Raw genomic sequence first — 22,096 nt, forward strand, 5'->3', positions numbered from 1 at the left:
AGCTAGGAGGGAACTGGTGTGGGAAGTCAGAGAAAGGGATGAGTTGGAGGCGTCGCTGGAGGGCTCTGTTGAGGTGATAATCTGGAGGAGAAAGCTGGGAGTATCGGAAGTATCAGAGAGAGACATTTGAGATGAAGAATTAAAGGTGCAGTTACTGGTGATCCAGGCAGGGTGTAATGAGGCCTGAGTGTCAAATCTTAGGGAATTCTGAGAAGGTTGAAGGGGTGAGGGAGAGAGGAAGAAATGAGCCAGGAGCTCAGGTATTTAAGAATGAGATGTGGTAACTGAGGAGCTGAGATGGGAGGAGGAGAAGTTGTGCACCACAGGGGAAGAGATACTGTGGGAGAAGAGAACAGACATGAATGAGGAGCAGCATCTGGGCACAAGGAAGGCACCAACACCACCTCCAGGCATGGAAACATGTGGGAAAAGAGAAAACAAAGCCTTTTGGTAGAAGGACTCAGGGCATCTAAGCTTCAGTGAGGCAACATGAAAAGGGAGCAGAGATGGAATGCTGGCAGCGCTCCTTTCCTGGAAAGACCGGGGAGCGAGGGCTTCACTCGAGCAGTGACTCAGGTGCACATGCAGTTTCTGTGACTTCCTCAACCCAGATTTTAAAACAAAAATGGGGTTTTTTGTCACTTTTGCTGACAAGGAATTCAAAGATAGCTCGTGAAGCTAAAGGACATATTTTCATAAACTTTCTCCTCACCTTTCTGGTTGTCACTTTACAAATATAGACTCTAAACTGTAGAAAGGGTACACCTACTCTGAGGGTTCCAGGGACAGAAATGGGATCTCCTACGTTTTAGTTCCTGCTGCCCTGAGGATCTTAAATCTTTCGAAATCAGAAACTTTATGCAACTACTGCTTCTGAGCAGAGTCCCCAGTAAACATCTTTTTCTTCATTTCATCTCAAGGTATCACACACAGTAGACCGAAACTGAAGAAGAGGTTTGTTGTCTGAGGTATAGCCGTGGTATTGACCAAGCAGAGCAGATGAGACCTCAGCTGCAGCCCAGCTCCCTCTTGCTCTTTGCTCTCATTGTCCTTGCTTCGTGTTTAATGTTCCACAATAGAATAGCCTTTAGTAAGCGTTGACTGCACCACTGGAGTCCAGCAGGTGTGCAGAGCTGAATGTATTGACCACACTTTGGGGTAATTGATAGAAGTAGCATACACCATCTTTAAAACTGAAGATTATTATTCCAGGTCGGTAAATATTTAAAATGTTATTTTTAGAAAGCACTTACGATTTCTGCAAGTCAAATATATGGACTTTTAATTGATGACTTAAAAACTCCAGAGAAAAACATGAATGAATAAAATGCAATTTTATATAATGTAAACTACTAAAAAGTAAGAGACTAACAAATTCTAAGACCCTTTGTCAAGGGGCAGTATTTTTTTTTAATACGTACAATGTTTCCTTACAAATTGTATGCCCTTCCCAAGAAAAGTGTGCATTAAGAGGGTATACAATTTGAATGCTCATTATTTTAACATGAAAAGTGATTACATGAAGAAAAACTATTGATAGCCTCAGGAGAAGTGATATTTAAACAACACAAGCCATTTGGAGTAAATTATTGAATTTGTGTCTTTTCCTACAGAGCATAGCTAGATATATTTTGAGATATACAGATTTTCCTGTAGTCGAATCTTGTGTAAGTTATCTTGCATTTACCACAATTTGCCAGCTTCACCCAAATTAGAGTGTGGATAGCAAAGGTGTCCATTCCAGAGCACCCCCATGGTAAGCACCTTTTCTTCTCCAAAGAGTGGTTTTGGGGTAGTATTCTACTGATGTTGGTGATGGGTCAAGTTCCCCTCAGTCTTCACACATTGTATATCTACTAATTCCATCCTATCACAACATGAGCAACAAGGAGGTAACACATCCCAACCATGCAGGAGACAACCATCATTGGGAAGCCCAACCTGAAACACAAAGAGAAGTGGATTATGGTGTCTGGTGTCTGCAGAGTACTGTGAGATCTGGACTCATTATTATATTATGTTATTGCAAAAGAATGTAGCCTTACAAGCTTTATATATCCATAAAGGTAACTGTCTTTTATTTCTAGAAATCAAAAGTTGGGTTCAGCCTAGATGATATGGATGTGTGCCTCCATTAGATATCCCCCATTGTATCCCCCAAATGAGTGTCAGTTCATTTTGGCAGCAACATTTTACAGGCACCACCAATGTCTATTCTGCCCAGTTCCTGCATCCAAAATGCAGTGGTGCCATATGAACACAAGCACATAGGGGCCAGGACCCCAGAGTGGACTCGGCTCCCTCAGAGCAGGTCCTCCTTTGCAGGAGCTGGCATCAGCTGCTCTCGCCCATCCAGGGCCTCCTCTCTGCACTGTCCTCCTGAGAGGTGCCTGCTCCCAGGCTGCCCCCAGTCTGCAATATTCCTGGGTCCCTTCCGTCATAAAATTTTTTGCTGGGCAATCCCGTAGGGGGCTGTCAGACTCTCATTATGTACCCTCATCATGGGTAGTCAAGGCACAAATCCCCACTGGAATTTTCAAGGGAACAACAACATAAAACATCAACGTCTCTCTAATTATTAAAACATGCTTATATTAGTGCTTAGCGGTATGTGTGGCTGATTTTTTAAATTAAGTTTAGGGACAATATAAACAGAAATTTTAAATGAGTTTTTAAAGTACCTGAAAAATTCCATGAAAGAGAATCCATATCCATGCTGCTCTGCAATTCCTGAACAAACCACATTTGCTGATGCTCCAATCAGGGTCCCATTACCTAGAATCAAAATTCAAAAAGTAAAATAAAATCTCAGTTTATCTTGGTGGTAGGCTCCTGTTCTCTTTTGTTCTATGATACTTTGATCATCTCACAGGCTTTTGATTGATGATTACTTTACTGTTCACTACCAAAGTGATTGCTGTGCAAATATCTGCAGGAACAAAAAAAAAAAAAAACACTGGCAAACAGAAAATAAATTCACTGCTTGTATATATAGTAATTCATTTATGAATAGGGCTACTTCTGTTGGATGTGATAGGGAAGAAGAAATGTTAAGGAGAATTGGCAAGTCACTGTGGGACGTGGTGACATATATCTTTCAGAGGAAAATGTAAGTAGGGTCAACATCCACAGGAGAGACCATGTGTCTTCAGAGCAGTAGGATCTCAGATGAGAACCACCATCCTTAGGACTCTAGGTCTGGACACCTACCAGCAAATCCTTCGTGTGGATGGAAAGATGGATATAAACAACCAGGATAATAAAATGCCTCTTCGGTTGGGCCTTTTTGACAGCACACATGATCTGCAGGGAAACTATATGCATACACGTACACAAGTGCGGCCTCACAGTGAAGGATGTGACTCAAACCCAGCCCCCAACAGAGAGATAGGTTCAGGGAAGGGTAAATTTACTTGGTGAAGCCCATTGGCATCTTTCAGCCCCCACCCGCAGAGGTCAGTGTTTGGGGATGGGTGCACGACCCAGGCTCAGCCAAGTTAGTTCAGTTCTGGCATTGTGCGTCGCTGAGGACTATGAACTGTGAGACACAAACCTGTAGCTTCCAACAGCCCTCACGGGCCTGAGGGGCTGGCCTTTCTAAGACTCGACAGCAGAGCAGGAGGGCAAGGACTAAGGAAGCTGTGCCCTTCAGTGCTACACTGGCCCAGAACTCCATGCTGGAAAACTGAGGACAGAGAGAAGTAAGGAATAAATAACCTCAGAGCCGTGTGACCTATGAGGTTTCTCCATGGAGGAGGACCATGGCACCCATTCCGTTACCCATGAAAGGCCTTTGCAGGTGTGGTGTGAGTGCTCAGCTGCACACATGTCCCCCCTCCACTCAGTCCTTACACTCTCCTGAAACACACAGGCATCCAATCCGGTAGGGGGATGTCAGACTCATTATGCACCAGGCCCACAGGCTGCCAGCACAAAGCATCACGAAGAGCCTCATCTCACTCTCCCTGCCTTTACTCCATGTAAAAGTTTGACTAGGGGGGTTTCGGTGAAAACTTCTGAAATAGCACGACACATCCACTTACATGCTTTCTCTAAGAATGAAATATATTTGACATGTCAATAATATGAATTTAGGGCTTCCCTGGTGGCGCAGTGGTTGAGACTCCACCTGCCAATGCAGGGGACATGGGTTCATGCTCTGGTCCAGGAAGATCCCACATGCTGCGGAGCGGCTGGGCCCGTGAGCCATGGCCGCTGAGCCTGCACGTCTGGAGCCTGTGCTCTTCAACGGGAGCAGCCACAACAGTGAGAGGCCCGCGTAACACACACACACACACACACACAAAAAAGGAGGTAATAAAAATGCTAAGACTTAAGAAAGATTATCGATAGAAATGCAGATCAGTGCAACAAGGAAATGGAAACTATAAAGATGAAACATTCAAATAAGACAACACAATTGCCAAGATAAAAGTCAATCTAGAAGCAATGAAGAGCAGACTAAATAATGCAGAAGAACAAATAAGTGATCCAGAAGACAGAATAATGGCAATCGCCCAATCAGAACAGCAGACAGAAAGACAAATTAAAATATGAAAGCAACATACAAGATCTAGAACTAAAGAACAAAAAAACAGAGATGAACAATACAATAACTGAAATGAAAAATACACTAGAAGGAATCAATAGCAGAATAACTGAGGCAGAAGAGCAGATAAGTAAGCTGGAAGATAGCATGGTGGAAATAACTGCCATGGAGCAGAATAAAGAAAAAAGAATGAAAAGAAATGAGGACAGTCTCAGAGACATTGGACACAACATTAAAAGCATCAACATTCAAATAAGTCCCAGAAGAAGAAAAGAAAGAGAAAGGGCCTGAGAAAATATTGAAGAGATTATAGTCAAAAAATTCCCTAACATGGGAAAGGAAATAGTCATCCAAGATCAAGAAAGGAAGAGAGCCCCATACGGGATAAAACCAAGGAGGAACACGACAAGACACATATTAATCAAACTAATAGAAACTAAATACAAAGGAAAAATATTAAAAGCAAAAAAGGGGAAATCAAGAGAAATTAAGGAAACACTCCCATTTACCATTGCAACAAAAAGAATAAAATACCTAGTAATAAATCTACCTAAGGAGACAAAAGACCTGCATGCAGAAAACTATAAGACACTGATGAAAGAAATTAAAGATGATACAAACACATGGAGAGATATACCATGTTCTTGGATTGGAAGAATCAACATTGTGAAAATGATTATACTACCCAAAGCAATCTACAGATTCAGTGCAATCCCTATCAAGCTACCAATGGCATTTTTCACAGAGCTAGAACAAAAAAATTCACAATTTGTATGGAAACACAAACAAAGCAATCTTCAGAAAGAAAAATGGAGCTGGAGGAATCAGGTTCCTTGACTTCAGACTATACTAAAAAGCTACAGTAACCAAGACAGTATGGTACTGGCACAAAAACAGAAATATAGATCAATGGAACAGGATAGAAACCCCAGAGATAAACCCACGCACATATGGTCACCTTATCTTTGATAAAGGATGCAATAATATACAATGGAGAAAAGAGATCCTCTTCAATAAGTGGTGCTGGGAAAACTGGACAGCTACATGTAAAAGAATGAAATTAAAACACTCCCTAACACCATACACAAAAATAAACTCAAAAGGGATTACAGACTTAAATGTAAGACTAGACACTATAAAACTCTTAGAGGAAAACATAGGCAGAACACTCCATTACAAATCACAGCAAGATCCTTTTTGACTCACCTCCTAGAGGAATGGAAATAAAAACAAAAATAAACAAGTGGGACCTAATAAAACTTAGTAGCTTTTGCACAGCAAAGGAAACCATAAACAAGACGAAGAGACAACCCTCAGAATGGGAGAAAATATTTGCAAATGAAGCAACTGACAAAGGATTATCTCCAAAATATACAAGCAGCTCATGCAGCTCAATATCAAAAAAACAAAAACCCAAGCCAAAAATGGGCAGAAGACCTAAATAGACATTTCTCCAAAGAAGATATACAGATTGCCAACAAACATGTGAAAGGATGCCCAACATCACTAATCATTAGAGAAATGCAAAACAAAACCACAATGAGGTATCACCTCACACCAGTCAGAATGGCCATCATCAAAAAATCTACAAACAATAAATGCTGGAGAGGGTGTGGAGAAAAGGGAACCCTCTTGCACTGTTGGTGGGAATGTAAATTGATACAGCCACTATGGAGAACAGTATGCAGGTCTTTAAAAAACAAAAAATAGAACTACCATATGACCCAGCAATCCCACTACTGGGCATATACCCTGAGAAAACCATAATTCAAAAAGAGTCATGTATCACAATGTTCACTGCAACTCTATTTACAATATCCAGGACATAGAAGCAACCTAAGTGTCCATCATCGGATGAATGGATAAAGAAGATGTGGCACTTATATACAATGGAATACTACTCAGCCATAAAAAGAAATGAAATTGAGTTATTTGTAGTGAGGTGGATGGACCTAGAATCTGTCATACAGAGTGAAGTAAGTCAGAAGGAGAAAGACAAATACCGTATGCTAACACATATATATGGAATCTAAAACAAAAAAAGAAAATGGTTCTGAAGAAGCTAGAGGCAGGACAGGAATAACAACACAGCTGTAGAGAATGGATTTGAAGACACGGGGAGGAGGAAGGGTAAGCTGGGATGAAGTGAGAGAGTGGCATGGTCATATATACACTACCAAATGTAAAATAGATAGCTAGTGGGAAGCAGCTGCATAGCACAGGGAGATCAGCTCGGTGCTTTGTATCCACCTAGAGGGGTGGGACAGGGAGGGTGGGAGGGAGATGCAAGAGGGAGGAGATATGTGGATATTTGTATATGTACAGATGATTCACTTTGTTATACAGCAGAAACTAACACACCACTGTAAAGCAATTATACTACAATAAAGATGTTAAAGAAAAAAAATCCAATCCCAAAAGTTACACCTTGTAAGATTCCATTTATATAATATACTTGAAATGACAAAGTTGTAGAAATGTAGAATAGGTAAGTGGTTGCCAGGGGTTAAGTAGGGGGTGGGGATGGAAGGAAGTGGGTGTGGCTATAAAAGGGCAATGTGAGGGATTTTTTTAGTGATGAAAATGTTTTGTGTCTTGACTGCTTCAATGTCAATATCCTGACTGTGATACTGTAGTATGGTTTCACTATATATTACCATTGAGGGAAACTGGATAAATGGTACATAGGATCTTTTCATATTATTCCTTACAACTGCATGTGAATATACAACTATCTCAAATTAAAAGCTTAATTAAAGTAATAAAAAAGGGAAAACCAGAGGGAAAAATGTTCTCATGACTAAATCCATAATTACTAAACTAAATAAATGTATATAGATAGACAGGTTGACTGAAAAATAAAGTTGAGGAAATATCCCCGAGTCTGGAGGCAAAAGTCAAAGAAGAAAATGCAGAGGAAAAATAATATACACATAAGTTCAATATGGGAAACCCCAAATTCCACTACTAGAAAAATTTCAGAAAAGACAGAATGAAATGGAAGGCAGCAATTTATCAAATAAATGATAGGAGTGGATTCTCCAGAATAGAAGCAGCACATGAGTAAATACATACCTAATCCTATGTTTATGAAATTTTAGAACCCCAGGGAGCCTTAGAAACTTTCCCAGTGTCATACAACTAGAAAATCCCACAGCTGGGAATCAAATTCCTGCAGTCCAGCTCCAGAGTTTCTCCTCCTTAGCTCTCTTTACGTTGAAAACAAGTAACTAGAAATACTAGGTTCAACAAAAGTGGTATGAAATTGTCACCAAATTTGAAGTAAATTAAAATGACGTGATTTTAAGCAGATGACGAAACATAAGAAAGAAGCCTTGATTGGACCTTGATCCTGGTGCACATCTTAGCCCTGCAGTGTGGCATTTACATAGTCAGGGTAGCATAAATGTTGCTGATGGGTTTTCCCAGCTGGAGTGAACCTATGACCAACCCGGTAGTCTCTGTTGCTTGTAGAACACATTGTGGTTGTTAATTTCCTTGACAAATCCGAGCTGTTTTATTTTACTTGTTGCCAAATCCACGTATTAGTTGGATAAAAACAAACCAAAAATAATTTAAATATCTACCTGTAGGACACAGAAAACAAATAAAAATGAAGACTGCTTTAGGTCCAGGTATGCATGGCGTCCTTGACAAAGTTGTCTAGAGATTGTGGGTGATCCAGGCAGCACATGGCTACATTAAAACCTGTTGCTTCCTTTTGGTTAAGTTCATATCCTGAGTGGCAGGTACTTCTATTAACATTTTCCAAAGGGAATGCCAGTGCATAAGATTAATTTTTATGTTTTCTGTCAAATGAAAAATTACTTTCCAAAGGGAATGCCAGTGCATAAGATTAATTTTTATGTTTTCTGTCAAATGAAAAATTACCACTGGTCTGAGAGCATGGTTTATTTAACTCAGATTGGATTGGTTGACATAGGACATTAGATTGAAGATTCTTTATAAACATTTAAAATGGTCATCAAGAGCATGGCAGAGAATCGTTTTGGAAAATGTTCTTGTTCTGCCTCTAGATCCATACATTCGTTTTCATGTAGGATTACCCAGACATGCCAAGACAGGCAGCAGCTCTTCGTGTGCACAGCCCAACTTCTAATTCACCCCTCTGTAAATGGAAACCGGCCAGGTGGTCTGAGCCAGAGTAGTGACACCTAGGACTTCTTTCTCCCCACCACACGGAACCAATGCCATGTGGGGTACGATCAAAAGCCTGTTAGCATCTTATTAAACTACTGAAACAACCATTGACATCTGAATGGTACTCTCACATTCATAATCTTAAGTGAACCTCAGGACTATTGGGTGAGATGCCCAGGGAAAGTTATCATTTAACACAGATGTAGCTGACTCCCCTATACCTCCTCCCTACCAATGATGGGGCAGGGAAAGTCAGATGGATTCCTGCCCCTTGCCAGTGACCAACATGAGTGGGCCAGCCAAAGCTATTTGGTGTCAAGGAGACATTGTGAGGTGTCTTCCTGGGGGAGAGGCAACTTCTGGTAATGATTTCCCTGATTTTGAGAAAAAACTTTACAAAAGAGAGTAGTCCTGCTGCTTTTTCTGGATACCATCCATTGTTGTGTGGTGAGGAGATGCCTGGAGCTGTTTCCAGCCTGAGTGTGGGGCCAGCTCTAAGTGTCGTTGATGGGTGGGAGAGCATGTAGATGGAGACACCAAGAAGCACTGTGACACCTCTAGACTTGCTTCACTACTGACTGCCTGTCACAGGAGATACTCTTCCTGGTGCTGACACCATCTTGTTTTGTATCTTCCTTTCCTTATAACCCAAACCATCCTAATCAATATGATAGAAATGTTCAGTGGTTTGCTCATGGTTTGCTCATGGTTTTCTGCACACAGATCTTTTGTCTCCTTAGGTAGGTTTATTCTTAGGTATTTTATTCTTTTTGTTGCAATGGTAAATGGGAGTGTTTCCGTAATTTCTCTTTCAGATTTTTCATCATTAGTGTATAGGAATGCAAGGGATTTCTGCGCATTACTTTTGTATCCTGCTACTTTACCAAATTCATTGATTAGCTCTAGTAGTTTTCTGGTAGCATCTTTAGGATTTTCTATGTATAGTATCATGTCATATGCAAACAGTGACGATTTTACTTCTGCTTTTCTGATTAGGATTCCTTTTATTTCTTTTTCTTCTATGATTGCTGTGGCTAAAACTTCCAAAGCTACGTTGAATAATAGTGGTGAGAGTGGGCAGCATTGTATTGTTCCTGCTCTAGGTGGAAATGGTTTCAGTTTTTCACCATTGAGCACAATGTTGGCTGTGGGTTTGTCATATATGGCCTTCCTGATGTTGAGGTAAGTTCCCTCAATGCCTATGTTCTGGAGGGTTTTTTTCTTTTATCATAAATGGGTGTTGAAGTATGTCAAAAGCTTTTTCGGCATCTATTGTGATGATCATATAATTTTTCTCCTTCAATTTGCTAATATGGTGTATCACATTGATTGATTTGCTTATATTGAAGAATCCTTGCATTTCTGGGATAAACCCAACTTGATCATGGTTTATGATCCATTTAATGTGCCGTTGGCTTCTATTTGCTAGTATTTTGTTGAGGATTTTTGCATCTATGTTCATCAGTGATATTGCCCTGTAGTTTTCTTTTTTTGTGACATCTTTGTCTGGTTTTGGTATCAAGGTGATGGTGGCCTCGTAGAATGAGTTTGGGAGTGTTCCTCCCTCTGCTATATTTTTGAAGAGTTTGAGAAGGATGGATGTTAGCTCTTCTCTAAATGTTTGTTAGAATTCGCCTGTGAAGCCATCTGGTCCTGGGCTTTTGTTTGTTGGAAGATTTTTAATCACAGTCTGAATTTCTGTGCTTGTGATTGGTTAGTTTGTATTTTCTATTTCTTCCTGGTTCAGTCTCAGAAGGTTGTGCATTTCTAAGAATTTGTCCATTTCTTCCAGGTTGTCCATTTTTTTGGCATATAGGGAAGTTTTCAGCTATAACCTCTTCAAATATTTTCTCAGTCCCTTTTTATTTCTCTTCTTCTTCTGGGACCCTTATAGTTTGAATGTTGGTGCATTTAATGTTGTCCCAGAGGTCTCTGAGACTGTCCTCAATTCTTTTCATTGTTTTTTCTATATTCTGTCCTGCAGTAGTTATTTCCACTATTTTATCTTCCAGGTCACTTATCCATTCTTCTGCCTCAGTTATTCTACTAATAATTCCTTCTAGAGAACTTTAAATTTTATTTATTGTGCTGTTCATCATTGTTTGTTTGCTCTTTAGTTCTTCTAAGTCCTTGTTAAAAGTTTCTTGTATTTTCTCCATTCTATTTCCAAGATTTTGGATCATCTTTACTCTCACTACTCTGAATTCTTTTTCGGGTAGACTGCCTATTTCCTCTTCATTTGCTTGGTCTGGTAAGGTTTTTGCCTTGCCCCTTCATCTGCTGTGTATTTCTCTGTCTTCTCATTTTGCTTAACTTACTGTGTTTGGGGTCTCCTTTTCACAGGCTGCAGGTTTGTAGTTCCCGTTGTTTTTGGTGTCTGCTCTCAGTGAGTAAGTTTGGTTCAGTGTGTTCTGTAGGCTTCCTGATGGTGGGGACTGGTGCCTGTGTTCTGGTGGATGAGGCTGGATCTTCTCTTTCTGATGGGCAGGACCATGTCCAGTCATGTGTTTTGGGGTGTCTGTGAACTTATTATGATTTTAGGCAGCCTCTCTGCTAATGGGTGGGCTTATGTTCCTGTCTTTCTAGTTGTTTGCCATAGGGTGTCCAGCACTGTAGCTTGCTTGTCATTGAGTGGAGCTGGGTCTTAACGTTGAGATGGAGATCTCTGGGAGAGCTTTCACCGTTTGATATTACATGGGGCTGGGAGGTCTCTGGTGGGCCAATGTCCTGTACTCAGCTCTCCCTCCTCTGAGGCTCAGGTCTGGCACCCAGCCGGAGCACCAAGACTCTGTCAGCTACTCAGCTCAGAAGAAAAGGGGAAAGAAAAGAAAAGAAAAGAAAAGAAAGAAAGAAAGAAAGGAAGGAAGGAAGAAAAGAAGGAAGGAAGGAGGGAAGGGAGGAAAAGACTGTTATTAAAATAAAAAATTATCAAAAAGTTAAAAAATTATCAAAAGTAATTTAAAGAAAGAGAGAAGAAAGCAACCAAACCAAAAAACAAATCCACCAATGATAACAAGCACTAAAAACTATACTAAAAACAAAAACAAAGAAGGACAGTCAGGGGCTTCCCGGGTGGTGCGGTGGCTGAGAGTCTGCCTGCCGATGCAGGGGACACGGGTTCGTGCCCTGGTCTGGGAAGATCTCACATGCCGCGGAGTGGCTGGGCCCGTGAGCCATGGCTGCTGAGCCTGCGTGTCCGGAGCCTGTGCTCTGCAATGGGAGAGGCCACAACAGTGAGAGGCCCGCATACCGCAAAAAAAAAAAAAAAAAAAAAAAAAAGACAGTCAGAACCCTAGGACAAATGGCAAAAGCAAAGCTATATAGACAAAATCACACAAAGAAGTATACACATACACACTCACAAAAAGAGAAAAAGGAAAAAAGATATATATATTTATATAAAGGAAGGGAACAACCAAATCAATAAACAAATCTACCAATGATAATAAGCTCTAAATACTAAACTAAGATAAACATAAAACCAGAAACAAATTAGATGCAGAAAGTAAACCCCAAGTCTACAGTTGCTCCCAAAGTCCACCTCCTCAATTTGGGATGATTCGTTGTCTATTCAGGTATTCCACAGATGCAGGGTACATCAAGTTGACTGTGAAGATTTAATCCGCTGCTCCTGAGGCTACTGGGATAAATGCCCTTTTCTCTTCTTTTGCTCGCAGAGCTCCTGGGGTTCAGCATTGGATTTGACCCCGCCTCGGCCTGTAGGTTGCCTGAGGGTGTCTTTTGGGAGGTCTGAGTCTTCTGCCAGCATTCAGTAGGTGTTCTGTAGGAGTTGTTCCACATGTAGATGTAGTTGTGATGTACTTGTTGGGAGGAAGGTGATCTCCATGTCCCACTCCTCTGCCATCTTGAAGGAGTCTCCTCTGGATTGACTTTTTCTTCACTCCACATAATTCTCTGGAAATTCATCAAGGTTGTCACTTGTATCAATAGCTCATTTATTTTTTATTGCTGAGTAGCTTTCCCTGGTATGGATGTATTGTATCACAATTTGTTTAACCATTTATTGTTGAAGGACATCATATCTGTTTCTACTTTTTGGCTATTACATATAAAGCTTCCATAAACATTTGTGTACAGGTTTGGGGGTGAACATAAGTTTTTATTTTTCTAGAATAAATTCCTAGTAGTGTGATTGCTGAGTTTTATGGCAGTTGCAGGTTTAGTTTTTTAAGACATTGCCAAACTGTTTTCCAGAGTGTTGGCCATTTTACATTTCCAACAACAATGTCTGAGTGATCCATTTTTCCCACATTCTGTTCAGCATTTGGTGTTTTCACTATTTTTTATTTTAGCCATTCTTATAGGTGTGTGATGATATCTTATCATGGTTTTAAGATTTTTTTTTGATGTGGACCATTTATAAAGTCTTTGTTGAATTTGTTGCAATATTGCTTCTCTTTTATGTTTTGATTGTTTGGCTGCCAGGCATGTGGGATCTTAGGTTCCCGACCAGGAATCAAACCTGCACCCCCCTGCCATTGGAAGGCAAAGTCTTAACCACTGGACTGCCAAGGAATTCCCTTATCATGGTTTTAATTTGCGTTTTCCTAATGGTTAATAATGTTGAACATCTTTTCATGCGCTTATTTACAATTTATATGTCCTCCATTCCATATGTATATTTATAAATTCTATAGATATAAACAAAAAATCTTACTAAGATTTTGGTAGGAATTGCATTAAACCTAAATATTAATTTGGGGACAGTTTATATCTTTACTATGTGGAGCCTTCCAATCCATGAACACTGTATGTCTTCCCAATTATTTGGATCTTCATTAATTTCTTTTATAAGCATATTGTAATTTCAGCTTCAGTATTTAATTATTTGACTGATTCTAAATAGTATTGTGTATTTAATTGTGGTATCCATGTGTTCATTGCTAAAATTGATTTTTGTATGTCTATCTTTTATCCAGTGACCTTGTTGAGCTCACAAATTAGTTATATGGTTTTCTGACTTTTTAAAAAATAGATTCCTTGGTATCCACCAGGACAATCATGTCATCTATAGTAGGAACCATTTTATTTCTTCCTTTATAATCTGTATACCTTTTATTTCCTTTTCTTGCTTTATTGCACTAGGTAGATTTTCCAGCACTATGCTGAATAAGAGAGATGAGAGCAGACATCCTTGCCTTGTTCCCAATCTTAGGGGACAAACGTTCAGTATTTCAACAGTAAGTATGAGGTTATCTGCAGGGTTTTTGTAGGTGTTCTTCACCAAGGTAGTGGTATGCTGAACAATTTATGTAAAGAACTACTGAGACAAAAGTATAATATTTGCACATACACACACACACTGAAGAGCACATCCCCATTTGTGCCAGGCTGTCAGTGAAGGGCATGGAGCCAATCTAATCTGTTGCTGAGCTGGACCTGGCTTTGTTTCACCTTAAGGTGAATTCAATTTCCCACCAGCTACAAATGTTTTGAGGGTGGGATGAGGAGTTCTCTGAAACAGAGATATGAGCAAAGGAAGATTCTGGGTTTCTGGCTATCTAGCTGAGTTATCCATTTTCTAACAGGTTTATAACCTGCTGATTGCTGAAGATTCTCTCTGATGTTCTGTCCTGGCTGTCTACCCTTCAAAAGGTGGCTCTCTGCCCTGTCCCCACTTCAGTGTAGTCTGCAAAGGGCCAGCATGTCTCTGAAGCTTTTCTCTCATTCGTTCTGCAGCATAACCCACTTTACTGCACACTCTACAAAGGCACTAAGAGATTTCACTTAGCTTTTCTGTTCTTCAGGAACCATCTAGAACATGTCCCATCCCCACCTAACTAAAAATTGGCTTTGATTTCTTTTGAAGCTGTTACTAGCTTTGTAATGTACCATGTATTTGCTTTCTCTCCTTCACTGCCTTACATCACTTCCTCCTACAGTCTTCCTGCCCTAGGAGTACATGTCCCAATAAATCTTCAGCATGCAAACTTGCCTCAACCTCTGCCTTCTGGGACACCCAGGCTGAGGCAGGTTTTTCTTAAGACTTATTTGAATTGTTCTTAGCTCTTAGTAAAAAGAGCAACCAAAAGGTACTGAGAGCAGACCAGGAAAGACTTTTTGTTTCAAACTATTTAGTGAGTCACACCCAATTTATAGAACAAATGACATTTCTCAAACCAACTGAAAATTTCTATTTAAAATGGTCTTCAAAATGTCAAACCCTGTGCGACTGGGGAGTTATGGTTTAATGGGTACAAAGTTTCAGTTTGGGATGATGAAAAAGTTCTGGAGATGGGTAGTGGTGATGATTGCACAATATGAGTGCACTTAACGTCACTGAACTGTACACTTAAAATTGGTTAAAATTGTAAACTTTATGCTATGTACATTTTACCAGAATTTTTTAAATTGTCAAACTCTGAGTTAATGAGAGAAGGTCCCCCAACAGAATAAATGTAGAGCTAACACCCAGCACAAGTAGGCATCCACTGTACCAGGAAAAAGTACCATTCAATGACCAGAGCTACTAGGTTAAAAAGATCCCATGGCTTACTACTTTTATTGTTCACTATAGCTATACCCCTGTTTACAAAAGGGGCTCAGTCAAAAAATGTTTAATCATATTTTAAGTTATTAGCCATACAAATGGTCCACATTAACTTCTCTCCTTGATAATCCCCTCCATATTCATTCTACATGTTTTGGGGGAATCTGAACTAGCCCAGGAGGCTTCTCATCCTTTGAGACCCAGCTCAAAACTTCCCCCCTGGAGAGCCATTCCTGACTTTCCCCCAGTCTCCCTGGTACCCCCTGAGCACTCTATGCACGTGGCCATGAGAGGATATGTTTATGTTATAATCTTAGCTTAGGTGACTGTCTCCCCACTCTGAAGGACAATGCCAGGGTATAGAAGATGCTCAATAAGGTTTAATGAACAAAATTCCACACAGAGGACACATCTCCAGGTGTCTTTGGGTTCTCTTTCTACCACTGATATTAAATGTAGCTGTGAATGCAGTTATTGCTTTCCCTGGGGCTGATCTCAGATGGGGGCCATTTTAACAACCCTGCACTCAGAACGTGAGGCCTCAGTTGCTGGATTAGGTGAATTAACTCTCCAGAAATCACCGCAACTTCACTGAATGACATTAATCCCCCTTTACACACAAGAAGATAAACTAAAAAGAAGGCTGTTGATCTAATAGTTGAGACAAATCAAAGAACAGAGAAAGCTAGACTATCTAAGAATATCTGGATGTAAAAATAAAAACTTAAAAGGTATCCAGTGTGTTTATCTAAGACTCTCACAATCCTCTTGTGTTCCCAAAGGTGATTAGGCCTCTTTCCAAATACAATCACATCCAAAGCCTTTGTGTTTACTCATGAGAGGTTAGTCTCTCCCAACATTTTTCTAATTGGCTTTTCAATGACTCCACAGGACAACACACTCCTTCAGCCAAAAAGAATTTTTAAAAATCTTCTTCTTACTCTTAGGTTAGAGTCTCTACTTCTTAGCTTTCTCATTAATCACTTCACCCCCCCAACACACACTCCTTAAAAAGGGAATAAGAAGCTGCCACTGAGGATGGTTTCTGATTCAATATCTGTTTCTAAACCTAAGCCACATCTGCATGCAGTGTGGGAGCAGGTTAACTTTGAGATGTCATAATGATCATCCTCAGGCCACAGACTTAGAATGTCAGGGGCAGTTCTGCATAGAGTAAGAAGTGACAGGCCTTGCAGAGGAACTGAGTATGCCTAGAACTGCTCCAGTCAAAGGTGAAGATGGGTTTCCACTCAGGAAATCATCTGGACTATTCTTACTTTATTTTCAATTTGGCATGCATTAATCATCACTTCAGGCTCACCACAGTGTCAGGGGGCCCTCCCTCAAATGCATTAACACCCCCTTACCTCCCAGACAGGCACCGAGGGCAAGGGCATACATGAGCGGTGGCACAGGCAGGCTGACCTCAGGGTCTCTGCTCAGGTTCAGGAGCACAGGAATCTGTGGAGGAAAAGGACACTGATATCAGGTCCATGGAAGCCCAGAGGAGTTGCTCATTCTATGACCAACTTGCAAAATCCAAAGCACTATTTTAGCAGTCAAACTGTATGGAGCACAGGATGTTCAAAAGGAAACCAAAGCAAACTTTGGAATCCACAAAACCTTGAGTTTGAGCCCATCAGTAAGTCTTTGTTTCCAGCCACATGACCAACTGGTCCCCCTTCTCCTCAGCTCCTTCTCCAGCTGCTGTTGTGGATTCCTAAATGGGGTGAAGTCGCATAGAATCTAACACAGTGCTTGGGACCACAACCATCTAAGCAGCATTTATTAGCCCTGCAGTGGATCAAGTCTTACACTATCTCCATGCATACATCATCTTATTTAATCCTCAAACTTCCTCCAGGTGTGTATGCTATACCCTCAATGGATAGATAAGGATATCAAGACATGGAGAGACACAGATCTTGTAAGTGGCCAAGCCAGAATCAGTTCTCTGATTCCAAACTGCATGCAGGTAAACCGGTGCTAAACCATTTCTCACCACTGCCTCTGTGCAGCCATCCCACACCTGCTGATGCTCATGATGTAACAAGCATCAGATTCAATGACTAGGAAGTAGTATTCTCTAGTAAATCATGTCAACATCCAGTGCATCTTTCTAATACGGATAAATTTCACATTATAGTAATCAGTGAAACACGTAGCAGTTGTGACGTTTCTGTGAGAAATTTGTGTTCCCAAAACATGCCCCCTTGTGACTTATGCTGCTAATGAAGGACAGAAGAAGATGTAGTCACTGAACCTGCTTCCAGCACATGCTCAGGAGAAGTTAGTCCATGTTATCACTGTTAGGTACCTCAGAGCAGCCCATTAGATGTTAAGGAGGGATCCCTGGACCTGCTTCCAGCATGCTCAGGGGATGTTAGTCCATGTTATCACTGTTAGGTACCTCAGAGCAGCCCATTAGAGGTTAAGGAGGGACCCCTGGACCTGTTGCCTTGGAGCAGTTGCCTTGTGTGAACCTCTGTGAAGAGCAGGAAGAGGAGGGCTCCAACAGTAACCCATCCGGAAAGGACTACCCAAAATCGCAGACAGAAAGATAAAAACAATGCGGAGATATGTAAATGACATGTGATTTCATTTGCTATAGAGAATTAGGGGACAACAGAGCTACGCTCTACTGGACACCAGGTTTCCTGATGTCATAAAAGCAACACCTCATTGCTTATTTGGGGAGATTGGATCACTCCCCATCCTTTTATCTCTGCAATAGGACTTCACTTGCATGCCTTCTGCAGTGGTCTCCAGTGAAACAGACAGATCTACTTCCCTACCCCACTGACTCTGGGCTTGGCCAGTGGTTTGTTTGACCAGTGGGTGGACTAGACAGAAGCACCCCATGTTACTGTAAGCCCCTCTGAAGCTTCAGGTTCGGCTATGAGAAGAGAAAATCCCAGGAAGTATTGCCACCTCTTGGTGTCCCCAGAGGGAAGACATGTGGAAGAGCCCCATAAGGCCCAGCAGAGTCCTCACCAATGGCCTGTGGCCAACCCACAGACCTACGCACCTACGGTACACACTCCTCTTCCAGTCCTGCCAAAAGCTCTTCAGAGTTGCCTTGTAGGGTCTGAGAAAGAGCCCTTCCTATTAGCTGGGTCCAAGGAGAATTTCAGTTCACTTTTTCATTCTCCGTAGCCCCAAATATTTACTGGAAGAGAAATGAGTAATATCCTGGGACGTCTACTTCACAAAGAAACAGAAATTCCTGTCAGAAGGGGCCCCTGAGCAGTCCCCATGGCACATTTCAATCCTTCCTTCTGTTGTCTCATGATGAACCCAATTATTGTCACAGAGGCAACTTCAGACTTGAAGTCTTGGTTCTTTGGAGAAACGAGGAAAGTAGGGCTTCTCCCAGCACCCAGTCATCAATGAGCAGAGCAAACACACACACAGTGTGGCCACCAGGCACCATACACACCAAGCAGCATGCTGTCAGAAAAGGCCAACCTCCACCCTAAAGGACTTCATGTGCTAGTTGGCTCGAAGAAACAGACTTGGAACAACTAAGCACAGGATGCTGGGCCCTTGTCAGGGGTACTGAGGTGTAAAAGTTGGAAGGGGTCCTTGACCCTAGTGCTACTAAAAATCAAGACAACTGTTCCTGTGCACATGTTCCAAACCATATAATTACAAGCACCAGATTCTGTTATAGGCTGATGGCTGCAAAAATCTATCCACCAAAAAAAGCCCTGGGAGAGATCTAGAGTCCTCTGAAGAAACTTCAGCAACATAGTGGAACAAAAAACTTGAGAATAACCACACAAAAACGAAGGAAAACAACATTGGTCAGGTCCCCATTCCACACCCTACAAGAATGGGTGTTGTCTCACTGGCTTCATACCAAGTCCCAGGAAGCTTCATTTTGCCTGCATCATCCCATTCCCCAAGCCAACACTGCTCAGCACCAAGTGGGAACTTCCTATTTAGAAACAATTTCCTTCACTGGGCAACAGAAAGCAGGATGAGCAAACCTACTTCCCCAGCCTTTCAGGGAACTGCACCAAAGACCCACTTTTGCTTCACCCCAACCAGAAACTGTCAAACCTGAGTTGTATAGAAGCAGTTAAGAACAAGGAAGAAAAGCAGGGGCTACCAGTGTCAGCCTCACACTAGGAGTTACTATGGTTTCCAGTGACCTGCTCTATAGATGATTCTGGTAGCTTTCATCACTGAAGAAACCAATGACCAGCACAGCTGCTGCAAACCTCCTGAAGATTTTAATGGTTTATGCCCCACAAGTATTTGTGTTCACTGACACAAGCCATCTGAGTCCCTTCCCAGTCCTTCACGCAAGGCCCCACCATAGCCTGAGACCAGGACCAGTAGCCGGCCCACACCAGCAGCTGTGAAAATGCAAGATACCAGCCTAGAGTTCTGCAGGTGACCACCCTCATGGTAGCTCCTCCAGCTGTGCTCTTATGCACCACTGGACTGACACCAGTCACTGACTTCGACTTCCCACTCCTGTGGCAAGATCTTGCAGCCACCGGACTGTACCACAATAGCCAAGGCCCTCACAGTTGCTTGTGGGCCCTGGTTCAGTTCTATGTCCTGTCACTGGCTTATACTACTCTACTCACCTGTAGCTAGCCCCTCCAACTGTACACCTGCATGACCCCAGTCTGATTCCCAAAACTAGCCTCCACTGCCATGTACCCATGGCAAGAACCAGCAGCTATGGAAGTATACACCAAGAGCAGGGCCCCTGCAGCTTCCAGTGCAACTACAGGTGGCCTCAGCCCTTGCTGCTTCACCAGAACCCCATCAGTATATGCGTGTTTGTAACTGGCCCTTGCCACCACACAGGCACCTGCTGCTGGCCCCTGCAGCCAAGTGTATGTACACCACCAGCTCTGATCACCACTTTCATCAACCCTGGTCCCTAGCTGCAGGAACTGGAGGCACCACTGAGGACCACAACAGTCCTTGTAGTCTCTGTGGACCATCCACACCACTCACCAAGGACCACACAGTATCAATGATGTGGACTCCAGCATGCTGAGCCAACAAATCACCATGCACCCTGGAACTAGAGCTGCCACATGCCCTCACAATTGGTGCCCTGTTCTCAGGTCATGGTACTCTCAAGCATGTCCCCAACTGCAGGTGAAGATATTTTCCATAAAGACTGGAAGAGATGGCTGCTTCTCCACATGTGCAGGCACTTGTGCCAGGCTACAGGGAACAAGAAGAATCAGGGAAACATGACTCCACCAAAGAAAGAGTGTAAACTTCCAATGATTGACCCCAAAGAAATGGAGATTCAGGAATTGTCAGACACAGAATTCAAAATAATTGTTCTAAAGATGCTCAGAGAGCTACAAGAGAACTCAAGTAAACAAGTTAGAAAAAATAGGAAAACAAAACAAGAACAAAATGAGAAGTTCAACGAAGAGACAGAAAACATTAAAAAGAACCAAACAGAAATTTTGGAGCTGAAGAATACAATGACTGAACTGAAAAATTCAAGAGAGAGCTTCAACAGCAGACTGGATTAAGCAGAAGAATCAGTGAGCTCAAAGACAAGTCATTTGAAATTATCCAATCAGAGGAGGAAAAAGAAAAGAGAATGAAGAGAAATGAAGAAAGCCTACAATAAAAAACCTATGTATCATTGTAGTCCCAGAAGGGGAAGAGAGGAAAGGAGGCAGAAAGCTTACTTAAAAGAAATAATGGCTAAGAACTCCCAAATCTGGGGGAAGATTTTTATAATCCAAGTTCATGAAGCTAATAAATCACCCCAAAATTTCAATCTAAAATATTCTTCTCTAAGACACATTATAATAAAAGTGTCTAAAATCAAAGACAAAGAGAATTTTAAAAGCAGCAAGAGAAAATAAATTTCTCTCATACAAAGGAATCCCCCACAAGGCTATCAGTGGATTTCTCAGTAGAAACCTTAACAATTCACAAGAGAATGGGATGATATAGTCAAAGTGATGGAAGAAAAAAACCCTGCCAACCAAAAACACTTTACCTAGCAAAGCTGTCCTTCAGAAATGAAGGAAAGATAAAGACTTTCCCAAACAAACAGAAGCTGAGGGAGTTCATTACCACTAGACCAGCCTTGCAAGAAATGCTGAAGAAAATCCTTCAAGCTGAAATGAAAACATGCTAATTAATAACATGAAAAAAGGAAAGTATAAAATTTACTGGTAAGTATACAGTCAAATTCAGAATACTCTAACACTGTAATGGTGATGTGTGAATCACTTAACCCTAGTATAAAGGTTAAAAGATGAAAGTATTAAAATAATTATAGTTACAGTCACTTGTTAATGAAAACACAAGATTAAAAGATGTACATTGTGACACCAAAAACATTAAATGTAGTGTGAAGTAAAACAATAGATTTTTTGTATGCAATTAAAGTTGAGTCATTAGTTAAAATAGACTGTTATAAGATATTTTATTAAGGCTTCAGGTTAACCACACTACAAAAACCTATAGCATATACACACAAGATAAAGAGAAGAGAATGAAAACATACCACTACAGAAGATTATCAATTTACAAAGGAAGACAACAAGAAAGATACAAAGGAACTACAAAATAGCCAGAAAACAATAATTAACAAGACAGCAATAGTAAGTCTTTACCTATCAACAATTACTTTAAATGTAAATGGATTAAATTCTCCAATCAAAAGGCACAGAGTGGCTGAATGGATTTAAAAAAAGAAAAAAGAAAAACAAATGAGAAAAAACAAGTCCCAACTATATGCTGCCACAGGATACACACAGGCTCAAAGTGGAGTGATGGAAAAAGATATTCCATGCAAATGAAAACCAAAAGAGAGAAGTAGATTTTTTATGTCAGAAAAAATAGACTTTAAGTCAAAAACTATTAAGAGA

General features: G+C 41.1%; 1 protein-coding gene across 2 annotated transcripts in view; it reads right to left on the bottom strand.

The window, feature by feature from the left end:
* Positions 1-1,219: 1,219 nt before the first annotated feature.
* The window catches only part of OCA2 (OCA2 melanosomal transmembrane protein), a gene marked incomplete at its 5' end in the record, with an annotated part of 170,515 nt that continues 149,638 nt past the window's right edge, over positions 1,220-22,096 (bottom strand). For both annotated transcript variants that reach the window (XM_082630808.1, XM_082630807.1), the window contains 3 exons: positions 1,220-1,941; positions 2,682-2,775; positions 16,589-16,682. In XM_082630808.1, the coding sequence (XP_082486934.1) occupies positions 1,857-1,941; positions 2,682-2,775; positions 16,589-16,682 (273 nt within the window). In that variant the 3' untranslated portion in view covers positions 1,220-1,856. The remainder of the gene's footprint in view (positions 1,942-2,681; positions 2,776-16,588; positions 16,683-22,096) is intronic.

The sequence above is a fragment of the Mesoplodon mirus genome (assembly GCF_964341445.2).
Source record: "Mesoplodon mirus genome assembly, chromosome: 8".
Lineage (NCBI taxonomy): Eukaryota > Metazoa > Chordata > Mammalia > Artiodactyla > Ziphiidae > Mesoplodon > Mesoplodon mirus.